The 26,319-nt window shown below is 42.2% G+C and overlaps 3 protein-coding genes across 25 annotated transcripts in view; 1 reads left to right on the top strand and 2 right to left on the bottom strand.

The window, feature by feature from the left end:
• The window catches only part of GON4L (gon-4 like), a 67,652-nt gene extending 66,447 nt beyond the window's left edge, over positions 1-1,205 (top strand). For 8 of the 9 annotated variants that reach the window (XM_070497875.1, XM_014837010.3, XM_070497874.1 and 5 more), the window contains 2 exons: positions 196-341; positions 764-1,205. In XM_070497875.1, the coding sequence (XP_070353976.1) occupies positions 196-341; positions 764-770 (153 nt within the window). In that variant the 3' untranslated portion in view covers positions 771-1,205. Of the gene's footprint in view, positions 1-195; positions 708-763 lie in introns of those variants that run through there. The other variant, XM_070497876.1, reaches the window with a different exon arrangement.
• On the bottom strand, positions 777-5,179 carry MSTO1 (misato mitochondrial distribution and morphology regulator 1). Of its 4 annotated transcripts, none has more exons than XM_070497883.1 (14): positions 4,985-5,179; positions 4,737-4,872; positions 4,213-4,282; positions 4,042-4,117; positions 3,731-3,785; positions 3,506-3,644; positions 3,235-3,352; positions 3,023-3,157; positions 2,763-2,915; positions 2,080-2,211; positions 1,822-2,006; positions 1,490-1,594; positions 1,290-1,402; positions 777-991 (listed from the first exon to the last, which is right to left on the bottom strand). In XM_070497883.1, exons 1-14 carry the CDS (start codon positions 5,066-5,068, stop codon positions 777-779), a joined length of 1,716 nt encoding a protein of 571 aa, XP_070353984.1. In that variant the 5' UTR covers positions 5,069-5,179. The 4 variants fall into 4 exon arrangements, with proteins under 4 accessions (XP_070353984.1, XP_070353983.1, XP_070353985.1 ...); XM_070497882.1 differs by having other exon boundaries at positions 3,506-3,593; positions 3,671-3,785; positions 4,985-5,142; XM_070497884.1 differs by having other exon boundaries at positions 3,506-3,593; positions 4,985-5,142.
• Positions 5,180-13,654: 8,475 nt separating this feature from the next.
• The window catches only part of DAP3 (death associated protein 3), a 37,161-nt gene continuing 24,496 nt past the window's right edge, over positions 13,655-26,319 (bottom strand). For 7 of the 12 annotated variants that reach the window (XM_070497890.1, XM_070497893.1, XM_014837026.3 and 4 more), the window contains 10 exons: positions 24,781-24,882; positions 22,544-22,652; positions 22,318-22,410; positions 21,453-21,583; positions 20,702-20,782; positions 20,455-20,613; positions 19,812-19,871; positions 19,240-19,329; positions 16,438-16,555; positions 13,655-15,491 (listed from right to left, as the gene is read on the bottom strand). In XM_070497890.1, coding sequence (XP_070353991.1) covers positions 15,406-15,491; positions 16,438-16,555; positions 19,240-19,329; positions 19,812-19,871; positions 20,455-20,613; positions 20,702-20,782; positions 21,453-21,583; positions 22,318-22,410; positions 22,544-22,652; positions 24,781-24,882 — 1,029 coding nt within the window. In that variant the 3' untranslated portion in view covers positions 13,655-15,405. Of the gene's footprint in view, positions 15,492-16,437; positions 16,556-19,239; positions 19,330-19,811; positions 19,881-20,454; positions 20,614-20,701; positions 20,783-21,452; positions 21,584-22,317; positions 22,411-22,543; positions 22,653-24,780; positions 24,883-26,319 lie in introns of all 12 variants that reach the window. The other 5 variants (XM_070497888.1, XM_044758593.2, XM_044758591.2 and 2 more) reach the window with 1 other exon arrangement.

The following is a 26,319-nucleotide window of genomic DNA, read 5'->3' as shown; positions in this document are numbered from 1 at the left end:
TTTTTAGGAGGAATTTGACTTGGGCAAAATATTTAGTCTCTTAACCTGAGTTTCCTTATCTGTAAGGAGGACACAGCCCTCACAACCTTATTGTGTGGAACAAATAAGATTGTTCAAATGGGTACACAGTGCTTACTAAGCGTTAGACGTTAGTAACATAGGAACAGGGAATGCAGTCCTCGCCTCTCCTCCTAGGTTTCCCACCGTTTTCGGGAACTCATGCAGCTCTTCCATACCGCCTGCGAGGCCAGCTCCGAGGATGAGGATGACGCAACCAGCACCAGCAACACAGACCAGCTGTCTGACCACGGAGATCTTCTGTCTGAGGAGGAGCTAGATGAGTGAGACTCCGGGAGCTGTGGGTGGATGAAGCCCAACAGGCGCCCTGATGAGGGAGAGGGTGGTTGTACTTTGCTTGTACAACCCACGACCTCAGTATACAGAGCTGGAGGAGCAGGGGCCTAGGACAAAGACAAAGGCAGGCTGGGGCTCTGCCATCCTGTCTGTCCTTCAAGGTCTTTTATGAAGACGTTAGAAATGGACTTTGTAACTTTGTAAATAGCACCAAGGGAGAGTGGGGCTCAGCTCCTTTTCTTCCTCCCCACCTTTTTCTTTGGTCTGATGGTACATATTTATTGTTCTGTGATCTAATCACAATGTTTCTAAATGTAATAAATGCATATGTTGGTGTAGCCAGTCCCAAGACACTGAGCTCCTGCATCCAGCAGTTTTTATTGTAAACTAGCTCTTTCCTTTTCTTTAGTCCGTGAGGAACTTTAGCCCATGAGGCTGTCACCACCCTGGTAGCACTGGGCCAGACTGCACAGCTCCTGCAGCACCTCCTCTAGGTCATCCTGTTCCACTCCAGCATCCAAGAAGCTGGCCCAGCGCCGCAGGTTGAGTTTGGTGAGCTCTTTGGCCAAGTCTCCCAGGGTTTTGTTCAAGGATGAAGAGGAGCAGAGGGCCCCAAGCACTGGGATGCTCTCCACTGCTGCGGAGGGAGAGAAAGAGGAGGCTTGTAAATGGACTGTTATTCTGCCCCCGGACTCTGTGGTACAGATAGGGGAGTCTGGGCCTTTGGTAGACTTGACTGTAAAGAAAACTCCATAAATTTTGTGTACTGTCCCCTTAGTATACCAGTACTCTAGAGGAAGAACACTTCTGTCAGGACCCATAGAGTGAATAAAGGAATGTTTAACTCTCAACTTTTTAAGTACCTTTATTCAGGAAGGCATATAGAAAAACATTTCCCACGTTTGAAATCTTGGTTTTCTTGACCTCCTACATACCTGCCCCAGTTGGGGGACCATCCAGAAGCAAACCCTGCTGGCTGAGGCTTGAGGAGAAGAGGTAGGGGTAAGGAGGAACCACCTTGCAGGGAGTCCGCAGCAGATGGGAAGAACTGTGGGAGCAAGAGAACAGTTGAGTGAAAAAAAGCCAAGGGAGGTGTGAGGTCTGGGAGAAGGGTAGGAGCAAGCGTTATACTGACCTCCTGACGCTAGGCTGCTGCTGTTGTAGATACTGGGCCAGGACTTCTTCCCCAGTGGTACACGCGTGGAGCGGGGAGGGCAGAGGTGTCCCTGGGGTGAGCTGACTGCCAGAACAAAGCCAAAACCACCTTTAATTGGTGGCAACATGAATAAGAAGCTAAGAATTCTTACGTTCTCAGGCCATCGGCTGAATCAGGATGCTGTCTTTTTTTTTAAGTAGGGAAGAGGGAAGAAGAGAGGGGCAATGCCATTAGAATGTCCAGAGGTATTAGAGAGAAAAGGACATGAAAGAAAAGTCTGACAAGGGCTCCTAAGGACCACCAGTCCTCACCTTGTGTGGCATGCCTTGTCTAGACCCCTCAGCACCACTGATTGGGCAAAGCAGCGTATTCCAGAAGGGTCCCCACATGCAGACAGTGGGGTCCATGGGGTGACCCCTCCAAGCTGCACCAGGGTATCAGGAAGGGACTGGTTTGGAACCAAGGGGAAGGGGATGGTTGCGCCTGCTGTCACCACCTAAAGGTAAGGAAGAGATCAAGTTACAGAGCTTTTCCTCAGCTCTCACCCAAACCCTCACAAAGCTTCATACCTTTTTCCCAGAGAAGTTCAGCATATCAGCCAGATGAACCATGGAAACTGGTGAGGACCGTAGGCGGTAAGGAACAGTAACTGTATCCAGGGCTGTAGCCAGGATGGCACTACAGTGGAAGGGCAGAGTGGCCTGTAAAGAGGATACCGAGAAGAGCACTTGGCCTTTCAAGTCTGGAAAAAAGCGTGTGGCAGGAGAATAGTAATGGCAGAAAGGTCCAGGTACTTTAGCACAAAGCCAGGAGTGTGTTTGCCCAAGGCTGGACAAGCACAGGACAGTGTGATCTAAGAGGCCACATCACAGCTGAGTTTAAGCTGAGGCTTCAAGAATAGAGCCATTAACAGGGGCCAGCCTGGTGGTGCAGGGGTTAAGTGCACATGTTCCACTTCAGCAGCCTGGGGTTCGCTGGTTTGGCTCCCAGGTGCAGACCTAGGCACCACTTGTCAAGCCACGCTGTGGCAGGCGTCCCACATAAAATAGAGGAAGATGGGCACGGATGTTAGCTCAGGGCCAGTCTTCCTCAGCAAAAAGAGGAGGATTGGCAGCAGATGTTGGCTCAGGGCTAATCTTCCTCAAAAAAAAAAAAAAAAAAAATAGAGCCAGTAACAGATAAAGGCTGACGCGGCGAGTGTGAGGGCTGCCTGATCACTAGCTGCAGTCAGAACAAGAGCTTTGAACCTTACATCATAACGCAGGTGAGGAAAGTGGACAGGTGGCTCAGGTCGCAGCCCCAGGCTCCCACCCAGTGATAAGGGGCAGACCAGAGAGCTGTGAGCAGACAGGTGCACCAGACCGAAAGCTGTGTTTAACAGACGATAGATGTCTTTCTGGGGCTCCTGGTGAAAGAAAGGAGAGTTGTTTAAGCAACTTCCTCACTGGGGTCTCATTCCTTCATTTCTCCCTCCCTACACTGTGACTGTTTGTTCCCCCAAGTTCTACTCACCCCGAGACTGTAGGGACCAGGGAGAAGGCCCCAGGTTATTATTCCCCGCCCTGAATACTCGTCTTTTAGCAGCTCTGTGGCCTTAGCGCCTACCCCAGAGAAGCCATTGTGCAGGTCACACAGGATCTGGAAGCCCTGGAGAGAAGTGAATAATGAAAGATAGTAGGATGAAAAGAGTTTCTACCCCAGTGGCCACTGTGCCACACAGCTACCTGCAGGTAGTCGCACTCCTCCACGTAGAAGTGCAGCCTGTCCTCGAGCTCTTCCAGGTACCTGGGCTCCTTCAGGATGCTCTCCCCTTGGCCAAAAGCCTCCAGGCGACCTGCCTCCCTGCCGTGCATAAACACAATCCAGGGCTTTCAGGACTCCCCCATTTCCGCCCCTCTTAGTTTAGGGGAGGGCAGGGAAGATGGCTTCAAGAGCCTCCTGTAACATTGGTAGGGACTCAGTTTCTTGCCTCACAGCCTCTGGGGCCCCCCATACCCATCATGGTTGTACTTCTGAATCATACAGATGCTCCGGGGATGAAGATGGACTCTGAGGAAGTCTGACCAGACTCGGATGCTGCCCTCTGTGGGGATAAGTGGTTTTGGAGTTGTAGCAGTGGTGAGTAGGGGGGGACCTGAAGAAAACGCAGAAGGAATGTACCTTTCTCCATGTTCCTGCTCTGCCCAGTTCCCCATCCTGCAGTATCTGGAGAAGCCTCACCTTTGCCATTGGGAATGGATTTGACCCTCCAGATACCATCACTATTCAGCACTCCCTGGGAGGGATGAGACAAAGGATATTTAGTTCCAGGCAGTCTTGAGGCAAAAGTTGATTTATCTTCTTGATTTTGTTGGCCACACCCCACAGCCTCCTTTCTATTCACCTAGTCATGGTCCTTTAGGGGGAAAAAGTGCTTTTTCCTAAATGCTATTCTGAGGCATTTAAGATGATTAAATCCTCTTTTTCTGTGCCCCAGTAGAGGCACTCTGGTTGTAGCACTGGGTTTAAAAGTTCAGGGCAGAGGCCCTCACCTCTGCACTCAGAAAGTCCTGGAGATAAGGGTTCTTGGGATAGAGTTCCTCTTTGTGTGTGGTGAGTTTCCCCTGCCTGAAACAAAGTGGAGATCCATCAGAGTGGCAGTTTCCCGGAGTTCTCCAGCTTCCTGGGCACGTTCCCCACTCCTCTCCAAACATCACAGATACCATGCTATTGCAGCATCCAGGTGTGTGTCCCTGTAGAGTCCACCTTCTTGTTTCAGGGAGCTCAGACTACCTGTACAAAAATAACAGGCAACGTTAGGTCAAATCCTAGTCCCTCCCCGGCTTCAGCTAATCTTCCTCTGATCACCTGACAACCTGCTCTCGCCATCCCTCTGGCACTCGGCTCTTCCAAGCTTTCTTGAATACACATGAGTTGGAAAAAGACCCTGCTTAGGAGAATCTAGGTTCCATCCTTCATTCCCAGCCTAGTCATTAGCTGGGGGACCAGGGACAAAGACCACACCCAACGGTCCTACAGGAGTGCCACAGTTCAACATCTCACTGTCTCGAGAGGCAAGTTGCCCATTCCAGAGATGGCTCTTGAACAAAATAAAGTTTTGCCTTTTTGCGTCCCTCCGGTGTTGGCATACTATAGTTAGCTCTCCCTCTGTCTCCTGCCGTGTTGCTAAAGACTCCGCACGCGAAGGGGAAAACTGGGCATTGGCTGACCCCTACCACCGCCTCACCCTTCAGATCCATGAGGATGAGTCTCGGCGTGTACGTCTCCTGGCCGTGCAGCGTCCGGCCCGTCCGGTACAGGACGTCGGGGCACAGCTCCCCCGGCGGCTCCTTGGCATCCGTCGGTCGGTACAGCGCAGCATCCTGGGGAAGCACAGAGGAAGGACTGAACTCAGGGGTGGTGAGAGCGACAGGCCGGAAGTAAGGGCTGGAGATCCCGAAAGGGTCCGCTGGGGCAGCCGTCCAAAGACCTCACCTGCTGGTTCCACCAGTGCGCTCCCACGAAACCCGCAAAATGTCCCAACTGCAACGTGAGCACCTCGCGGGCCCCGCCCGCCATACTGCGCGGCTCCGCCGGATGGCACAGCCCCAGCCGGCCCACTCGCTGCTCCTAGCCGATTGGTTGGGAGGCTTGTGGGCGGGGCCTCATTTTCTGTGTCCTATTGGTCTACGAACACATCCTCTCCCAAAGGTTAAACAATTCGTTGGGCTTTAGAGACACGGTCATCATTTCCCTCCTCTTCCGGGCGTGGACCAGTCCTGCTTACTCCTGGGGGTCGTCGAGGGGCGGGGCCCCACGGCCCTCGCCGGAAGTTGTGGGCGCCGGAGCCGCTGTACCCTGCCCGAGCACGGTTGCCGCTGTTTCTTTTACATCTCGCACGGCGTCCCTAGGGCGGTTCACGGGAGGTTCTCCCACCCTATTCCTTCTGTTGCAGCTTTTTTACTTTCACAGGATACTTCTGCTGGCCATTAGCGCTTCAGGCAAAAATAAAACCTTGCCAGAAAAGTAGACGCCCCCATAAAACCTCCCAGGCGCCCTCTCCTTCCCCTCCCAAAGTCAAAGCCTTCCTGACTTCTAATCCTGTGGACTGGCGTATGTGTTACGTTATGTAAATAAATCGGATTACGTATTTTTCTGCGTCTGCCTTTCGCTCGACATCGTTTGTGAAATTCTTTACTATTCTTGCATGTATTTATAGTTCATTTTCATTGCTTCAGAATAGTAGTCCATGGTATGAATATACCACAAATGACCTCTGCTGATTATAGGCTTTGGGATTGCTTCCAGCTTTTGGCTGTTAGGTGCTGCAGTTAACATTCTTGTGCATGTACACACATTTCTGTTGGGTGTATATCTAGGAGTGTAATTGTTGGGTTGAAGGATGGGCATGTTGGAAACTTGGTAAATAACACCAAGCTGTTTTCTAAATTTCTCTACCAATTTCGAATTCCATCACCAGTGCAGGGGGGTTTTCAGTTGATATTCCATAGCCCTACCAACATTGTAAAATTCTAGTCCTTATCACTGATCTTAATTTTCCTGGTTACTAATGAGGTTGAGAGCACCTTTTCATAAGTTTATCAGCTGTTTGGATATCCACTTTTACGAAGCACATGTTCAGGTCTCTTGCCCATGTTTCTTTTGGGTTGTCTCTTACTGATTTGTAGGAGTAAGAACTTTATTCTGGATACAAGCCCTTTGTCAGTTTTATGCGTTGGAAATATCTTCTCCCACTCAGGTTGCCTTTTCATTTCCTTAAAGGGGGGTCTTTTGAAGAGATTTGTCTTTCATTTTTAAAAATGTAGTCACATTTATTAATCTTTTCAAGTATTACTAATGCTTTTAATATTACGTTCTGGGCTCTTGATCCTGTTCCTTTGGTCTGTTCCAATTTCACAGTCTCTAAACACTGTTTTTTTTAAAAAAGTCTCAGATCCCTGAGTCCACAGAGACCAAGAAAAGGAGAGGGGAGGGTGAGTGTTAGGGGTGACAGAAGAATGGCAGCTAATACATGATAGGCTTTACATTTGTCTATTTTTTAATTATTTTTTTTTGAGGAAGATTATCTGTTAGGTCCGCACCCGGGATCCGAACAGGTGAACCCCGGGCCGTCAAAGCGGAACATGCGAACTTAACTGCTGTGCCACCAGGCTGGCCCCAATAGACTTTAAATTTAGATTGCAGTGATCAATTTAAGATTCAGGTGAGAATCATCAATGATGTTAAAACCATTGAGTGATAATTTGTTGGAAAACAGATGGTTTCAGGATTTCAAAGTAACTCTTCACAAATAACTTATTAATGACCTCGGGGAAAGTGTTCTTTTACAGTGACGGATGCCAGATTAACCAGTGATCAAACTTAGTATCACTGATAATGGAACAAACTGAAATGACGTGATAGTGTGGCAAATACAAAATATCACCTATGTGTTAGGCTTGCCAAAAGCCTTTAACCTGTGTCGGATCTGGGGGACACAATTTGACAAATCCAGAATGTGGGACAGTGTATAAAACAACTGGCCTGGTGTCCTCAAAAATGTCAAATGAAAAACCAGAAGATCTAGTGACGATAAAGTATATTGAAGAGATATTTCAGCTTAAATGTAGTATATGATCCTTAATTGGAACCTGGATTGTGAGGGGGTGGGGTGGGGGGAGCCATAAAGACATTGTTGGGATAACTGGAGAAATTTGAAAATAGACCATATATTAGATAATATTATTATATTGATGATGAGTTTCTTTGGTGTGATAATGATATTCTGATTATACAAGAGAATATTCTGTTCTTAGGAGGTATGTGATGAAATACTTATCTGTAATTTACTTTCAAATGGTGTCACAAAGTAAATAAATATGTAGAAAGAGAATATGAGACAAAATGTTAACAATTGGATCTAAGTGAAGGTTATATGGTGTTCTTTCGAGCTACTCATCATTCCAGTAGGTTTGAAATTTTTCAAAATAGAAGATTAGAATTAAGTCTTATCTATTCTGGGCTCTTTCTTTCTTTTTACTTTTTTTGAGGAAGATTAGCCCTGAGCTAACTCCTGCCAATCCTCCTCTTTTTGCTGAGGAAGACTGGCCCTGAGCTAACATCTATGCCCATTTTCCTCTACGTTGTACCTGGGACGCCTACCACAGCATGGCTTTTCCCAGGTGGTGCCATGTCCACACCTGGGATCTGAACAGGCAAACCCCAGGCCACTGAGAAGTGGAACGTGCGAACTTAACCACTGCGCCACCGGGTTGGCCCCTATTTGGCTCTTTCTATGTCCACATATATTTTAGAATCAATTTGTCAAGTTCCACAAAAAAATTTAAAACCTATAGGTATTTTGAATGGGATAGCATTGCATCTCGATAGATCAGTTTGGGGAGAATTAATTCCTTTGTATTATTAAATTTTCCAATTTGTATTCTACCATTTATTGAGGTCTTTAAATTTTTTTTCAATAATATTTTCTAGTTTTCTATATAAATGTCATATACATCTTTTACCATATTTATTCTTATGTTTTTTATATTTTTGTTGCTATTGTAATGAAATCTTTTAAAATTTTATTTTCTGTTGATATACAGAAATACAACTGATTTGCATACTGACCTAACCAGCAACACTACTATGCCCATTTATTTTATTATTTTTTTCTTTTTAGATTTTATTTTTCCTTCTTCTCCCCAAATCCTCCCCTGGTGCATAGTGGTATATTTTTAGTTGCGGGTCCTTCTAGTTGTGGCATGTGGGACGCCGCCTCAGCATGGCTTGATGAGCAGTGCCATGTCCGCTCTCAGGATCCGAACCGGAGAAACCCTGCGCCTCTGAAGCAGAACGCGCGAACTTAAACCACTCGGCCACAGGACCGGCCCCTGCTATGCCCATTTATTAATTTTAGTAATTTATCTGTAGACTCTTGGGTTTCTACATAAACTTATCCACAAATAATGATGGTTGTTTTTTATCTCTTTCCAAATCTTATACATAACTTTGTTTTCCTTTCCACAGCACACTGACTAGGACCTCAAGTACAGTGTGGAATAGAAATGGTAAAAGTAGACAGCCATGTCTTGCTTCTTATCTCAAAGGGATGCTGTCACCATTTCACTTCTAAGTATGACATGGGCTGACGAATTTTGTAGATACTCCTTGTCAGTTTCTGGAAGTTGTCTGCTATTTCTGGTTTGCTAAGAGTTTTGATCATGAATGGATTTGGAATTGAAAAATATTTGCTCTGAAGTAAGATACTCATCTTATCCTTCCTTTGCTTTGCTAATTGCATAAATTACATAGTTTGACTTTTGTATATAATCTTAATTTGCATTCCTGCAATAAACCTTGACTCATTTATGTTGTTATGCCTTTAAAATGTTGGATCTGATTTACTCATATTTTGTTTGGGATTTTTTGTATTCATGTTTATGAGATTGGCCTGTAATTTCCCTTTTTTGTAATGTTCTTGTCAGGTTTTGATATCAGAGTAATATTGGCCTCAAAAAACAAGTTGCAAAGTATGTCTCTTTTTTCTGTTTTCCACAAGAGTTTGTAGGAGATTGGCATTATTTCTTCCATAAATGTTTGGTGGAATTTACTGGTGAAGTCAAGTGGACCTGGTGTTCTTTGTAGAACAGTTTCCGATTATGACTTCTATAATAGTTATAGGACTATTTAAATTATTTCTTCCTATGTCAATTTTGATAGGTTATTAGGAATTTTGTCCATTTAATCTTCAAATTCAGAGTTATTGTCATCAAATTGTTCATAATATACCCATTTAATCTTGTTAATGTCTGCAAGATCTGTATTGATATCCTTTATCATTTCTTTTTTTTTTTTTTTTGAGGAAGATTAGCCCTGAGCCAACTGCTGCCAATCCTCCTCTTTTTGCTGAGGAAGTCTGACCCTGAGCTAACATCCGTGCCCATCTTCCTCTGCTTTATCTGTGGGACACCTGCCACAGCATGGCTTGCCAAGCGGTGCCATGTCTGCACCCGGGATCGAACCAGCCACCGAAGCAGAACGTGCGCACTTAACTGCTGCGCCTCTGGGCTGGCCTCTCCTTTCTAATTTCTGATATTGCTTCTTTTACAGGTAAAAAGTTACTCTTACTTTTTCTCTTGAATATTCTCACGAGAGGGTTTTTTTAAAAAGATAATTTTATTAATATTTTCTTTTTATTATTATCTTTTTTTGGTGAAGAAGATTGGCCCTGAGCTGACCTCTGTGCCAATCTCCCTCCATTTTGCTAGTGGGGTGCTGCCTCAGCATGGCTTGATGAGCGGTGTCCACACCCAGGATCTGAACCTTTGAACCCTGGGTTGCTGAAGCGGAGTGCACGAACTTAACCAATATTCCACCAGGCCAGCTCCTTAATAGTATTTTCTAAGAACTAACTTTTCAAGTTTTGAGTTTAGCATTTTCATAATCGTTTAGTTTGAATTACTTTCTTATTTCCATTCTGATTTTTTTCTCTGACTGATGGGCACATCAGAAAAGTATTTCTTTCATTCGTTTTTTTTTTTTTTTTTTTTTGGTGAGGAAGATTGGCCCTGAGCTAAGATCTGTGCCAGTCTGCCTTTATTTTGTATGTGGGATGCCACCATAGCATGGCTTGATGAGCAGCATGTAGGTCTGCACCTGGGATCCGAACCTGCAAACCCTGAGTTGCTGAAGTGGAGAGCACAAACTTAACCAGTATACCACGAGGCCAGCCCCCAGAAAAGTATTTCTTAATTTCCAAACACAGGGGGATTTTCTATATGTATCTTTTTGTTATTGATTTGTAGCTTAAATTGCATTGAGATCAGAGAACATATTTAAATTCTTTGAAACTTGTTGATTTCTTTTATGGTTCAGCAATAGTTAATTTTTGAACATGTTGTATGTGTGCTTAAAAAGAATGTATATTCAGAAGGTTTTTGGTTTAATTAAAAATAGTACTTTCATTAGGACAAGTTTATTAATCATGATAGTCAAATCTTCTACATTCTAGGGTCAGCCCAGTGGTTAAGTTCGCATGTTCTGCTTCGGCGGCCTGGGGTTCGCCAGTTCAGATCCCGGGTGCAGACATGGCACTGCTTGTCAAGCCATGCTGTGGCAGGCATCCCACAGATAAAGCAGAGGAAGATGGGCATGGATGTTAGCTCAGGGCCAGTCTTCCTCAGCAAAAAGAGGAGGATTGGCAGCAGATGTTAGCTCTGGGCTAATCTTCCTCAAAGAAAAAAAAAATTATAAAAATCCCTTCTATATTCTTATTGATTCTTTTGTCTCTTCTATCAATTAATGAAGTATATTAATTCTTCCAGTATGATTGTCTATTTCTCCTTGTATTTTGTTAGTTTTTATTTTCTGAGGCTGTTATAAGGGCATGCTACTTTACAATTGTTTTATCTTTCTGATGAATTGAACTTCACCAATAAATAAAATATTCCTTCTTCTCTAGTAATGCTGTTCTACCTTAATGTTTACTGTACTTTGATAGTCACATAGATGAACCAGCTTTCTTTTGGTTAGTGTTTGCATAGTATATCTTTCTTGACTTTATCCTTGCAACTTTAGATTTCTCTTGAAGGCAGCATACACCAGAAGCAAACAGCAAGATGGGATCATACATGCAAGTGCTTTATCAGACAAATAGCTGTGAGGGAATATTGGGGCGAAACCAGAGGAGGCTGGGAGAGCCATCAGACCACGATGAGGGTATGAACCCTTCGAGGAGTAGAGGGAAAGAAGACGTCTGACTGCAGTTTTTTTTTCTTCTTCTGAGATTTCCCCTGAGCTGACATCTGTTGCCAATCTTCCTCTTTTGTTTTCTCCCCAAAGCCCCAGTCCATAGTTGTATATTCTAGTTGTAAGTCCTTCTAGTTCTTCTATGTGAGACACCACCACAGCATGGCAACTGACAGACAGGTGGTGTGGTTCGGCGACTGGGAACCGAATCTGGGATGCTGAAGTGGTGAGAGTGCTAACTTTTAAGTACTAGGCCATCAGGGCTGGCTCTGTAGGTTTTATTTTAAACACCCTTATTGAGGTATCATTCATATCCATTTACAACCATTTTAAGTGTACAGTGATTTTGTCAATATACACAGTTGTGCAATCATTACCACAATTCAGTTTTAAAGATTTTATTTTATTTTTTTTAAAGATTTTATTTTTCCCTTTTCTCCCCAAAGCCCCCCTGTACATAGTTGCATATTTTTAGTTGTGGGTCTTTCTAGTTGTGGCATGTGGGACGCTGCCCCCGCATGGTTTGATGAGCGGTGCCATGTCCGCGCCCAGGATCCGAACCAGTGAAACCCTGAGCCGCTGAAGCAGAGTGTGCGAACTTAACCACTTGGCCATGGAGCCAGCCCCCCACAGTTCAGTTTTAAAACGTTTCCATCATCTCCAAAAGATTCTTCCTGTGTGATTACAGTTCAACCCTATTGCTGCCCCCTAACACTAGGCAGTCACTAACCTACTCTTGCCTGTATAGACTTGCCATTTCTGGACATGGTCATGCAGTATGTGTTCTTTTGTGTCTGGAGTCTTAGCATAAGGGTTCTGAGCTTCCCCACGTTGTGGCATGTATTAGTATTTTGTTCCCTTTTGGTTATCCATTTACAAGTTGATGGATATTTGGATTATTTCCACTTTTTAGTTATGAATGATGTTGCTATGAACAGTCTCATGCTGCTTGCACACAAGCCCATGTGGACATGGTCTCATTTCACCAGGGTCGACACCTTGTGGTGCAATTGCTGGGTCATGTGATAACTTGGTTTAACATTCTGAGGAACTGCCAAACTGTTTTTCCAAAGTGGAAACATTTTGGAAAATTTCTATGTCCATTTTCCATTTCCATTAGCCATGTGTGAAGATTCCTGTTTCTCCACATCCTCCCCACACTGGTTGTCTTCTTTTTGACTTTTAGCCATTCTAGTACATGTGAAGTGGTATCTTATTGTAGTTTTGATTTGCATTTTCCTAATCACTAGTGATGTTGAGCATCTTCTCATCATCTTATCAGCCATTTATATGTCTTCTTTAGAGAAATGTCTATTCAAATTGTTTACCTATTTTTAAATTGTTTATCTTCTTATTAACGAGTAATAGGAGTTCTTTATATATTCTGGATACAAGTCCTTTATCAGACATATGATTTACGGATATTTTTTCCCAGTCTATGGCTTGTCTTTTTCATTTTCTTAATGGTCTCTTTTGTAGAGTAAATTTTAAGTTTGGATGAAGTCCAATTTATCAGGTTTTTCTTGTATAGATCACATCTTTGGTGTCATATATTAAGAAATCTGGGGCTGGCCCCGTGGCTGAGTGGTTAAGTTCTCGCACTCTGCTTTGGCGGCCCAGGGTTTCACCGGTTTGCATCCTGGGCGCAGACATGGCACCGCTCATCCAGCCATGCTGAGGTGGCGTCCCTCATGCCACAACTGGAAGGACCCACAAGTAAAAATATACAACTATGTACCGGGGGGATTTGGGGAGATAAACCAGGGGAAAAAAAAAAAAGATTGGCAACAGCTAGCTCAGGTGCCAATCTTTAAAAGAAAAGAAAAACAGAGGACTGGATAGGGTAGATTATGATAGAGTGTTTGGAAAAAAATTAAGAATCCATATTTAGCAAATTACAAAAGTAATTAGGTAATTCTTTAGTAAGGACTTTGTATATATTGATGGTGTAGTCATACAACTTACTATTCCATATTCAGTTAAGAGAATGAGGCACACTGATTATATGAGTTTAGCCTTCCAAAGCTGGAAGCCAATTTCCCAACCTCATTTGCAGCCAAGGATCAGGTTTGCCAATTAGATGCAGGTCCTGGCCAGTGAACACCTTCTGGTAAGCAGCATCTTGCTGTTTTTGGGAGGCAGCAGCACTGGAGTTTCTGGGATCTAGCTGCTGCTGTCATTAGCATAGGTTGCAGTGTTGATGTTTATAAGTGGCACTGGTGACATTATCATAGCACCTCTCCCCCCTGTTGTGGTCAGGATTTGTCTGTGGCTGCTGAGCTTCTGAGACTGTCCCTCTTAAAGGTTCTGTGTGCTACTTAATTCCTTTTCTTTTTAAATTAGTTAGAGCAGGCACTCAATTGACAAGAAAGAATCCTGATAGATACAATTTCCAAGATATGTGGAAACACCAAGTATAGAATAGTACACTTTTATTTTAAAAACATGCTTATTTTTTGTATAGAATTTTGTCTCTGGAATTTGGAACAGAAGTTGCCTCTAGAAAAGGGAGCTGAGAGTAAGGAAAGGACCTGATTTTCCATGACATATGTTTATGTATAATTTGAACTTTTAAACATATACATGGCACAAATAATTGGAAAAAAGGCATAGTGAAGCCACTGAATGACATCAACTAAGGGAACTGTGTGATAGGTTGTGTTTAGAAAGCTCACTAGGCAGTCCTGTGAAAGATGGACTGGAGGGAGGAGCCAAGAAGGGGTGGGGGCAGAGAAACAAACTAGCAAATGATTACAGTAACTCAAACAAGAAGAGGCGCGGTTACGATGGCACTGGAAGTGAGGATGAAGAGGAGGAAAGTCTGAGCTATTGAAAAGATAAATCTAAAGGCTTGACTAACCATATGGCGAGGTGTATCAATCAGAGTTCAATCAGAGAAGCAGAACCATATTAAGAGCGATTGTTAAATGGGTTCAAGCGTTCCACTTTGGGAGCTGGTTAAGCCATCTCTGTAAGGCTGTTGTCTGAGTCTGATGCTAGAACACAGTCCAGCTAAACTGACTGGGGATTGGGTCAGGGGCAGAAGTTCTATTTCTGATAAGGAATCCTCGAGGAGGCGATTTAGGGGTAGAGGAAGCTGGCTCTCTAGAGAGGAAGCAGATATACATTCACAGACTGTCTCCTTCACAGTAATTTTCCAAATAAAGCATTATAAAATCCAAGTTACAAATGGTAACTACCTACTGTTTAATGGGTACCTACTATGTGTGAGGTACTTTACGTATATTATGTGATTTAATTCTCACAAAACCCCTGAAAGTTGGACATTATCATCACCATTAGATAAGGTAAAATAGAGATAAAGTGAAATTAAAGAAGGAAATAGGCTGAGAGACCCTAAGACAGAAAGCTAATAAAGTGGCAGATCTGGGAATCCAACTTCTGACTCGACACCAACAACGTGGGTACAGTGAGAGAGTTTAACTCTACTGGAATTGGGTTGAGCCACTATTTTCTCAAATCTCCCAAAGATGGTACACAGATAGTACTACTCTACATGCATCAAAGATAAGTTCATTCATGACATACACTGTACGCTGTAGGGGTTTAGTACTTAATTCTTCAGGAACCTGTAGAAGGGGCTGTACCATACAAAGCTGCCAGGCTCGGCCGGTGTGTCAGTGAGGTTCTCAGCTGCTATCAATAAAATTATAAATAGGAAGTGAATGGTCCGTGTCTCAGGGGAGAAGTTAAGCTGTGAATCTCAATCTCCTGAATTGAATAAAGTCTGGAAAACACAACTACTGGAAATTTCGGTAGAATTTAGTCTCTTCAGACCCCCAAGGAGCAGAATGCCAGAGAAATTCAACGTGGCCAGTGTGAAGGCTCTTTCCATCTTATATATCTAACACAAAACTTTAAGAAAGATAATTTAATTTTTAAGGAAAAGATCCATGATTATTTAAAAATGTGAAAACCACATCTAATAAACTGATAATAGTTTCAGGAACAAGAGGATGTCTTCGTGCCATTACAGTCACTTCATAAGGAAGCATTTCAATGAAGGCTGGGAGCTGGCTGCAGTGCTGTCCGGGCCCGTGACGAGGGGCACGGCTGCTCTTCCTGTGTACTGTGGCACTGTCCCATCTTTTTGGGCCTGGGTCTCTTAAAGGATATGTCCGTCGTCTTGCACACGTGACCATGGCTTAGAGGTAGGCACAGAGCCGCTCCAGCTGCCCGGGATTCGTATTACTTAGGAATAGTAGCTCCTTTTTCCCATCTTCCGTATGAGCTAAAAAGGAGTCAAAGACAATTGGCAGTTTTTCCCTGCAGCATGGTGTTACCCAGAACGTTCTGTAGACAGAGGCTACATTATCCACATTACATTCTGATGTAATTAGCACTCCCAAGAGACCTCACTTTTACATCCTTTATCCCAATAAACTATTATTAATTTTTCTATGGATAATTTCCTTTACTGTCTCTATTCCTCCAATCCAGCATCTTTCTCTCCCTCTGTTCCAAGAATATCTTCTTGAATTTAGGACTTTGTCAAATCTTCCAGCCCCCTTAGGAATCTCCCCCCTGTGCCTCCCAGCCCACCATGCTGCAGCTGCTTTACACTCTGCCCTCCAGGCCAATATTAACTTACTCCAATGGCAGTTAATTCTCTATTACCTAGTGATAGTGCAGTCTTACTGTTCCTCTGCATGCCCCCTAGCCTCCCCACCCCCGGTCAAAGTAAGGGTAAAATGAACAGCTGGAATGCCTTCATAAACAGATACTAGGACAGGTATAGCAAGGATTTGGTTTGGTGCTGGGGTAGCCTCTCACACAGTATCAATTATTCTGTGTCCTAGCACATTAGTCTCTCAACCAAAGTTTGTTGAATGATGAATAAGTGCAACGATGCTGGACTATGACAGCAACCCAAACATCTGGAAACTGCCAGTGGCTGGGCTTAGCCTGGCCTCCTCTTTTAGCATGAGTATCTTATTCCAGAGTAATATGAGAATTCAGGGAGAGTTACAACGTTTTTTGTAAATTAAACCTTAACCACCCCCCATCCCTATACCTTTCTGTACCATCTAATCAGCCAGAAAGAAGTCAAGATAAAAAGAAAAAAGATGAAATACAAATTACTGGCTTCTGCTGAGGGAAGAAGAAATGAAGGCTCTGACTCAGTGGGACTCTTCTGTGAGCACAAAGCCCTGATAGGAAAAAATTAAACAACTGACCTTTCTCATGTTGAAGCCAACTGTTCTCCAAATAATACTGAATACAACTTTCAAATTCCTTTGGGTTATAGTTGGAAACCAGGATGGGAATAAAGGGATCCAGGGTATCAAATCCTTCCTGGAGAAGAAAAACGATAGAGTATTTGTTAAGCGACAAATCAGCAGAGAGACCAATGTTATTTCAACTTTTTTTTTTTTTTTTGAGGAAGATTAGCCCTGAGCTAACATCTGCCGCCAATCCTCTTCTTTTTGCTGAGGAAGACTGGCCCTGAGCTAACATCTGTGCCCATATTCCTCTACTTTATATGTGGGACGCCTACCACAGCATGGCTTGTCAAGTGGTGCCATGTCTGCACCTGGGATCCGAACTGGTGAACCCCGGGCTGCCAAAGCAGAACGTGCGCACTTAACCTCTGCGCAACCAGGCTGCCCTATCTCAACATTTTGATGGCAAGGTCTTCACTTTTTTTCTATTCTACTCTACTTCTCACTCTCCAGCTACCCTGCCTTGTAAGTACAGGGCTCTGCACAGAGCAGCTGGCTACTGTTGCTCTCTATGGCCACAAACATTATATTTAAAAAAGAAATAATGCTTGAGGGGAGGATGCCACTTATCTGAATGTGTATATACATAAACACATGCATATATATATTCTGATTTTTCTTACGGTTCTGACTTCCACAGTCAACAACAGTTCCAACAGTTCATATACTCAAAAACAGAAAATAAATAAAATTAACAAGGATGGGGGAAAAGGCCCTAAATGGAACACAAACTGAAACAATTGAATCAATCAAACTGTATTTCAAATTCCAAACACAACAGTGAAGGGAGGGGGAAACTAACCCAAGTTAACTTGTGAATGGAGTATCTGGACTAGAAAGCCTTAGGCTAAAGACAAAAACTAAACAGATACTACGCTGTCGTTCACGGTTCTTTTTTATAGAGTGAAGGGTTAGCAATTCTGAAACTACTTCTGCTGTAATCTAAGATTGAGCTAATAAGTAAATATAGCGTGGATAACAGGCAGATTTCTTATTGTTGGAGATGAGGGTGACAAATATGGAAAGGGGGAAGGATATAGTGAATACTGTGATGCTAGCCTTGAAGTATCAGTATGAACTCATAGTTTTTAATATAAGTAGAGAAACAGACATAGATGTGTATGGACGTACATATATAAACATATGCATACAGCACACACACACGCGCATACACGCAGGCACGCATGTATGAGTGTCACATGCATCTATTTACTGACTCTGCTCGAGGGCCTAGAAGAAGTGGCACCCTAGCAGCAATGAGTCCACCTACACTCAGCTCTTGGTTTCTAAATACCACTATCCTCTAAATGAACCAACGCTCCTTGGAGAAATGGCTGATTCTAGGACTGGGGCGTGCAAAGTACAAGATGAGTCTGGAACATGCTGTTGTGCCAAAATTAAGAAGTGCTTAAAGAATGATGGGGACATGTTAAAAGGACACAGAAGCCAGCTTGAAGGGGCTCCTACTAGCCAAATCTGGGATAATTTAAATACCAAAATAAATAATGATAGTAAAGGTTTGGAACCCATTAAATAAGAATCCACATGTCTACGCCAAAACAAATCAATACATAAGGGATAAAGGAAAGTTCTTGCATATAATAGAAAGCCAACTGATATATTTAGAAGAAATGATGGAGCGAGGAAATACCCATTTTACAATTATCATAATAACTGATTTAGAATAACTGAATAACCAATGGATACTAAAACTAATAATGGTAAGTTTGAGGAGTAACAGGATATTTACCTAGTCTCAAAGTATATCTCCATAAGATACTTACTCCTTACAAAAGGAAAATAGTAACTTTACTGAGAAGATAACAGGTGGACCCCACCTGAACTAAGTGTTCCAAGTTAACACTGTCAGTAATAGGAGAAATAGGTTTTCTGTGCCTCCTGATATTATGCACTGAGAAGATACAACATCACTTCTAACATCATATATAATTAGGAAAAAAATGAGACAACTCCATACAATAATCCATAAGATAACTGGCCTGTACTCTTCAAAAATAGAAATACAAAAGTTATAAAAGACAAGGACTGAGGAAGGGTCCAGATTAAAGGAGACTGAGGAGACATGACAAATGAATGCAATGCATTATCCAGGACTTTCTTTTTCTGTAAAGGATATTGGGATACCTGGAAAAATAAGAATAAGGTTCATAGATTAGGTAACAGTATTATATTGATGTCAATATCCTGATAATTGTGTTGTGGTGATATGTTAGAATATCTTTGATTTTAGGAAATAGACATTTTTAAGAGAAAAACAGGCATCATGTCTCAGGTTACTGTCACATAATTCAGGAAAAAAGATGGAGAGCGAGAGAAAAATAAAGCAAATATGGTGGGCCGGCCTGGTGGCGCAGCGGTTAAGTGCGCACGTTCCGCTTCGGCGGCCCAGGGTTCCCTGGTTTGGATCCCGGGTGCAGGCATGGCACCACTTGACAAGCCATGCTGTGACAGGTGTCCCACGTATAAAGAGGAGGAAGATGTGCACGGATGTTAGCTCAGGGCCAGTCTTCCTCAGGAAAAAGAGGAGGATTGGCAGATGTAAGCTCATGGCTAACCTTCTTGGGGTCGGGGGAAAGAAAGAAAGCAAATATGGTAAAGTCTTAACATTTTAGGAATCTGGGTGAAGTCATACAGAAATACTATTTTTCTCAAAATCTGAAATTATGTCAAAAAAAAAGAAAAAGTCTCTCTTTAGACAAAATGACTAAGGGGAAACCAATTTTCCAATGATCTGACCTTTCCCAGCAACTCCTGGGGCAGAAAGGCTTTCCGAGGCTTAAAGACAGATCCAGTCTGGCTCAAAGTCAACACAATGGCGCCTCCGTGCTGAAATGAGGAAAAGCCAAATTAGAAAAAGCTGAAAAAGATAGAAGAATGTATTTTGATCATCTGTAGATTTTTTTTGCCATGCACTGGTATGGCGGTGTGGCCTAGCACAGTTAAATGTCAACTGCGTTGGTTATTACTTCTAGATTTGGCTCTGACAATAAATTGCTACATGATCTAAAATTTATGAAAATCTTTTCCAAAGTTGATAAGAAGATATAAAAACACTTTGAACAATTGCAGGTAAAATAAAATTATGCCAAAATTTAAATAAAATGGTTTTGAATATGCTTACTGCAGTCAAATGGAAAGATGAGAAACCAAATACATAGATTTCCATCTTGGTACAGTTATGGGAATTAAATAAGATATAAGAACTTTCTGTCCCTAAAATTAGGGGCTGGAAAGCATTAGCAAGGTGCTGAATGTCTTTAAAATGAAAATCCATTTCCTTCTGAAATGTGTTAGGCATACGCACTCACCCAATCATTCTTCACCATTTTCCTCAGGTTGTAGATGAGCGCTAGTTCCTCTGGGGCAATCTGCACGTCCGTCAGTGTGTACAACAGAGGAGAGAGGGCCGGGAGAGACAGGGACAGGGGGAGAAGAGATCATTACTTGCTTTGCCTGGATGCTCCCCTGAGACAAATGAATTGACAACAACTGAAAAATCCTCAACTACTACTTAGTGCCTGAAGGTACAACCTCTGAGACAAGCTACCTAGCCACCGGCCCTGAAACTGCCATGCTTCTGCAGATTAAAAACAGTCACCCCGGGAGAAAACACCCACTGCCCCAAACCACCCCCTTCCTTGAAGCTTCTGATCTTTTCCACTCAGATCACATAGCCTCATTTTGAAAAGAAAACAGGAAGAAAAAATTGACAAAGAAAGAATACGTAGCTTCATGCTCTTTTCAAAATACTCTCCCTTAGTTTTCAATGGATGGTGGAACTCGGCATCACCTTCTCCTTCTGATGCTATTTTCACTATACATCTTAATTCAAATACTCCTCAGGGAAGAAAATATATTGATTGAATGGTCTACAAGGCTACATCCTAGCCTACATACATGATGGTATCAGAAATCAGAGAAACCAGAATAGAGAAACTCAAGTTTTCCTACTGGGCTTTTATCTTCTCTTTTCAGGGTGGTCCTTCCCCAGAGAGCATTGACTCCATCCACTGCCACCAGGAGGTGAAAAATACCCGAAGAACTTTGCCTCTTTAGCTCTTTGAGCACAATCCCAACTGCATCTGTGGCGTTCCTCACTCGCGTTATGCCCTGTAGGGAAAGAGAGACGGTGGCTTATAGTCCTAGCAGAGGCCTTCTCTGGTTATGACGCAGTACACATTCAGTGTCTTTTTTATACCTGTTCAACTACTTCTCCCAGAGGACTGCCTTTCTCAGTGCTTTCTCGCTTATTCCAGACATACTTCTCTTGAACTTTTATCTAAAAACAAACAAAATAAAAATCAAAAAAGGCTACTCAGCCTAAGGATGAACCCATCCCTAGCTGAGAAGGTAGGAGGCTAAGGTTGTTAGGAGCCATTTTTTAATCTATTTTTCAAGCTCTGTAAGAGACCTCAGTATGGAAGTGAAAGCTTTCTAGCCCCTTTATGCCCAGAGCTTAAAAAGAGAGTCTGACTAAAAAGGTCCAGGATGAGGCCTTGGCATCCGCATTTTTAACAAGCTCCTAGGTGATTCTGATTTATATCCAGAGTTGAAAACCCCTGGCTTAGAGAGCGTATCCAGGCACTGTTAAACAATTTTACCAATACAATTCTGGTTCCGAAAAAGATCTTATGTGGAGAAAATTATACAGTTGAAAATTTGTTTTAGAGGATTGGAGGCTGTGACCTTGGAAAAGTCAATGAATCAATCTGTTCTCCACTTTTGTACCCACAAGATGAGAATTATTGCTGCCTCATTATTTCACATGGATAAATGAGTTTCAGGTTGTGAGCTCTCTGTGAGTAAAATGTGCGGGGGAAAAAAACCCCAAATGGTACAGTTATTCCCAACTACAATACTAGTTCTCCACAGTTTACGGGTACTCAGGGCACAAAGATTAAAATCTATTTAAAGAATGTCCGTCACTAAACTTCTGGGAGTTTAGTCACCTGACTCAAGAAACGCTCATTTGCAGTTTTGAAATTCTTCAGCCAGATCGAAGCCTCTAAAGGTTGATCCAAACGCTGTTTGTTGTAGGTGGACTGTAGAAGATTCCGGCAGTTTTTCACCCAAAGATGTGCTAAAAGGGCACAAGAAAACAAACCAGGCAGGAACTGACTGTATTTAACTCAAAATACTCTAAGCCTTTTTAGGTTATAGGAAATGACTTTAGATTCTCATATATTTTTCTTAAAGCCCTCTTGTTTCAGAGGTTTACTTTTTTGTCTGGTCCATCTTAGATTAAACATTATCATTACAATGAATACACAAGGCATACCAGGTGGATTAAAGGTCACTTCAGCTTCCTGGCAGTTTACAAAGATAGTTAGAAAATGTAGATGCACACAACATTGAACAAAACAAGGAGGGATATATGCAAAGTATGGGAGTTTAAATTTTTAAGATCCATGCTGACAACTCTAGAATGCTGAAAAACAGTACCATGTCAAAGGCTCTGTGGGTACTCAAAATTGTTGACTGATGATACTAAAGCCTGTGATGACCTCTAAGGTGGGAGTTTATGCTCTTGGGCATTACATATCAAAGTAGGGGCTGTTGGGCCAAAATCTTTCATTATTATCATCAAAACCCTCCAGGAAGCTTTTAGCTGAATTTCCTCTTGTTGCGTTTACTTCACCTTGCAACCTGCTTGTCAGTAGTATGAAAAAATCATGATGAATTAGCTCAGACCACTCTGCACCTGGAGCAAAGGCCTTTCCCTTAGCCAGCAGAGCCCTGTCAGAAAATTAAAGCCACAACCTACCACAGTAACAGGATAACTAACCCTGACAGAGTGAAGATAGGAAGTCTTACCATCTGGAATATGCAGTATCAGCCAGTCCTGTTTTGCACAGAAATGAATAATATGGCAAAGACTGAGGGTTTTTCCTGTTCCCTTCTCCCCATCTAAAGCACTTGTTAAAGAAAACATCACCAGCAGGGACACTTCTGTCAACAAGTAGTGCTCTTGCATTTCTTCTTTTGCCTCATTTGAGGAAAGCGTTGGCTCAAGACAGCCCAGGCAGGCAGGAAAGGATACAGAGAACATATCGTACAGCTGGATGAGCAAAATTGGTATTTTTCAGGTAATGCAGAAGCTCTAGCGCTGGTTTCCTTACCATCAGGCAAGCTTCATTGAATGTCTTCACCTAACAAAATAGGGAAGGAGGAAGGAGAGGGTGGGGTGTGGGACTTCTAGACAGTTCTTAGTATATAGACTGAGGCTAATATAGCAACCAGAGCACCAAATTGCATATTTTTCATTTATTCAGATAGGAGAGGTTGGGTTGGTATTGAATTTGAAAATCTGTCCATATAATTGATCTAAAAACTGAAGCACATTATCCCACACCAAGTAACGTAACAGTGAGCTTTTGATTGTTTCTGTAAAAGCAGCACAGATATTACATCAGCTGGTTGAAATCCACAAATAATCCAGACATCTCATAACATAACTATGTATACCACTTAGGGCTGATGTCAATATTAAAAGCACGTAAAATGCTTAACAAAGTATCTGACACATGGTAAACACTGAATAAATATTAATTCCTTGAAATTTATTTTTAGCTAATTCTTACTACTATAACCATTTAGACTCTTCTCTAGAACTACACACATGGCAGCTCAGGGCAGGTGTGACCAACTGCCCCAGAGCTGTGAGGCTAGACACTACCAGCACACAGACACACCAGAGAATTGACACATAAAGTTTATTCCCTTTTTGCCTCTGGGAATACTTTGGTGGAAAAATTTGGGAAGCACTGATATGTGTAAAAGTGATTTGCAAATAAAATATTTAATCATGTCTATGGTAAGAATAAATATCTAACAAATACTATTTGCAAGCATATCAGATAAGGATTAAAATAATGTATTTTTTAAAGAAATCGTAAGCAAACAACTGGATTGGAGAAGGACTTGACAAGTTAGTGCAAACTCAATGGAAAGTGAAACCTTCAAAAACACGCTACAGATATTAAAACAGAAATGCCATATTAGGTAATATGACAGTACTAAAATACACAAACAATGGTAAGGGAGTTGGCCTTTACGTAAACGGAAATTATGGAAAGAATGTATGAGTAATTCTCTCCAAAACACTGGTGGTTAAGCCATTCTGAAAGCAACCTGAATGGTTAATTAAAGTTAGGCCCCCACAACCCTGAAGCTAGAGATTGTACTATGAATGTCTTGGAACAGTTTAAAGTGCCATTACAGATTATTTCTTCTGGTTGTGTCCTATTTCCAAACTTAACAAGATTCTTTTTTTTATTTTAAATTTTTGATTTTTCCTTCTTCTCCCCAACACCCCCCAGTACATAGCTGTATATTTTTAGTTGTGGGTCTTTCTAGTTGTGGCATGTGGGATGCTGCCTCAGCGTGGCTTGATGAGCGGTGTTAGGTCCACGCCCAGGATCCAAACTGGGAAACCCTGGGCTGCCCTAGCAGAGTGCGCGAACCTAACCACTCGGCCACGGGGCTGGCCCCTACCAAAATTCTTGATGACAAAGCTGTCTATGTCTAGAATTAGCTCCTTATTGGTGTCTCATTTAACTTCTTAAAATAAAGCATGGTGAAGAAATGACATCCTCTGGCTCTTGGGCTAAAAATCAGCTGCATGGTCAAGTTTGATATTTCGTTAAGAAAGAATAATTTCTGAGGCTGACAATAATTCAGCAGGAGTTAGTCAAAAGAACCAATTATACCAATAAAGTATGGTTACATTTAATCATGAATTCTTTCAATGGCTATAAAGCACCCAAGATTACACTCTTTGGGTTGAAGTTATGACCACAAAACTACATTTTCTGAAAATCTGTGAGACTGAAGAACAACAAAGATGCATCTAATCCAAATATCACTTCTATTTGGCTCAGGAATATATTATGATTTTGTTTTTCTACAGCACGTTAAGTATTTTTATGATATTTTGCTAAGGCAAATATTAAATTTATTTTTAAAAATTATTTGAATGCCAAAGTTTCTAGAAATCTGTTGATTAACACAAGGAAAATAGCAATATATTGTTTGTTTCTTTAAGAATAGTTTGCCTGGCTCCAAAAAGGATTTAAAGAGGTTAACCGCAGATAAACACTGGCTTCAAGTAATTATAGTAACAGCACTATTTATAAAAGATAATCAATAGCTGAATTTACCTTTTTTTTTAGATTCAAATTTCATCTTTTATAGTTTTCTTCTCATTTAATCCCACCCCTCTGCTATTAACAGCTTGTGTTCTGGGCTCCCTCCCATTCCTTCCCCTGTTTTGAGCACCTGCATTACAAAGCGAGGTGGCAGGCCATGGGGGAATACAGCCTTCAGATCCTGGAGAGGTATGTTGTAGTGCTGACCCTCATGCTGCTCCCCATGCTTGGCCTATGAAACAAAAATGCAAACAGGTATAATGGGGTCACAGACAAAGTGGCAAAGACTTTGAACAAGTGGAAGGGGCCTGCTAGGCCATATTGAGGAAACATTCATCTCTCAGAGCTAGAAAAGATATCTTTCATTTCTTATCGCAGACAAAAAAATACTGGTTGTTGTCCCCAAATTCACAATGTGTATATAAAGCTGGTGTTGGCCTGAATGATGAAGCCAGTTGCTCAGCAACATAAACCCTAGATATGAAGGGAGCAAAGACAATTCTTGCCATCTGGATTCTTCTGTGCTGTGTATAGAGATGCTCCAGTCATGTGACAAGATCATCTGCATGCCCCTGTTCCCATAGAAACCCCAGAGGAACTGGCAGATAAAGGGACTACAATTACAGGGAAAGCTGAAAGACACTTCAATGACTTCATTCACTTAGTCTATTTCATTTTGTGCTTGTGAAAGTAGGTGAATGCTAGAGATGTAAATAAAACACACCCTGCTGAGATGGTGTTTTGGGTAATGAGTTATTTTTTTCCCTCCCACATGCACAGCATATGTTAAGATGGGGAGACTCAGAGGGTAGGGGTAGGGACAAAAAGAGAGAAAAAAGCTATTGGTTCCCTTCACATTTAAGCACAGACCACACAACTAATTTCATTTATGAGAGGCAGCAGTAATAATGCGGAAGGAGAAAAGAAATCAACATCTAGCCTAATGGGACCTGAAGTAGAAAATGCAACACTGGATACTGCTGGAATCCTGGCTTCTGCTGACAAACTTCACTTTAAATGCTGCTCTTCTCAATAAATCAAGTTAGTGCCCTCTCAAGACACTAGGAAATCCACTTAGAAAGGTAGAAAATAGTACCAGATTGGTTATCAGGAAAACTGGGTTCTGTACCTGCTCTGCTATGTGATGTCGGGCAAGTAAGTTGCTTTCTTTAGGCTTCTCCCTACCAGGGTTGGTAAACTATGGCTGGCTACCCGTTTCTGTAAATAAAGTTTTACGCAACACAGTCATAGCCATTTGTTTATGGCAGAGCTAAGTAGTTGTGACAGAGACCACTTTGGCTCCTAAGCCTAAAATATTTACTGTCTGGTCCTTTAAGGAAAAGTTTGCTGACCAATCATACAGAAAAGATCAATAATAACTGCTACATTTAACTTCTAAGGAATTGACTTAATACCTTAATTACTTAAGGTACTATGTACCTAATCTATGCCCAACAAATCCTTTGGCAGGAGGTCAGTTTAATAGTAGGGATTAAATCAGAGCAGATAGGGACTGACTTGCCTGAGTGTTTGATGTTACCACAGTATCAGGCAGGGAAGGGGAAGATGTGGGTTCCAGAATGCTGTCTCGTGTGTCTTGTCTGACTATATGTAAACCTGCTTAGCTTCTTTGGGTTTCAGTTTTCCTGATACGTAAAATGACAGCAAC

The sequence above is a fragment of the Equus asinus genome, chromosome 25 (genome assembly GCF_041296235.1).
Source record: "Equus asinus isolate D_3611 breed Donkey chromosome 25, EquAss-T2T_v2, whole genome shotgun sequence".
NCBI classification, from domain to species: Eukaryota; Metazoa; Chordata; class Mammalia; order Perissodactyla; family Equidae; genus Equus; species Equus asinus.
The sequence above is the reverse complement of the archived record's forward strand: the minus strand, read 5'-3'. Positions and strand labels throughout refer to the sequence as shown.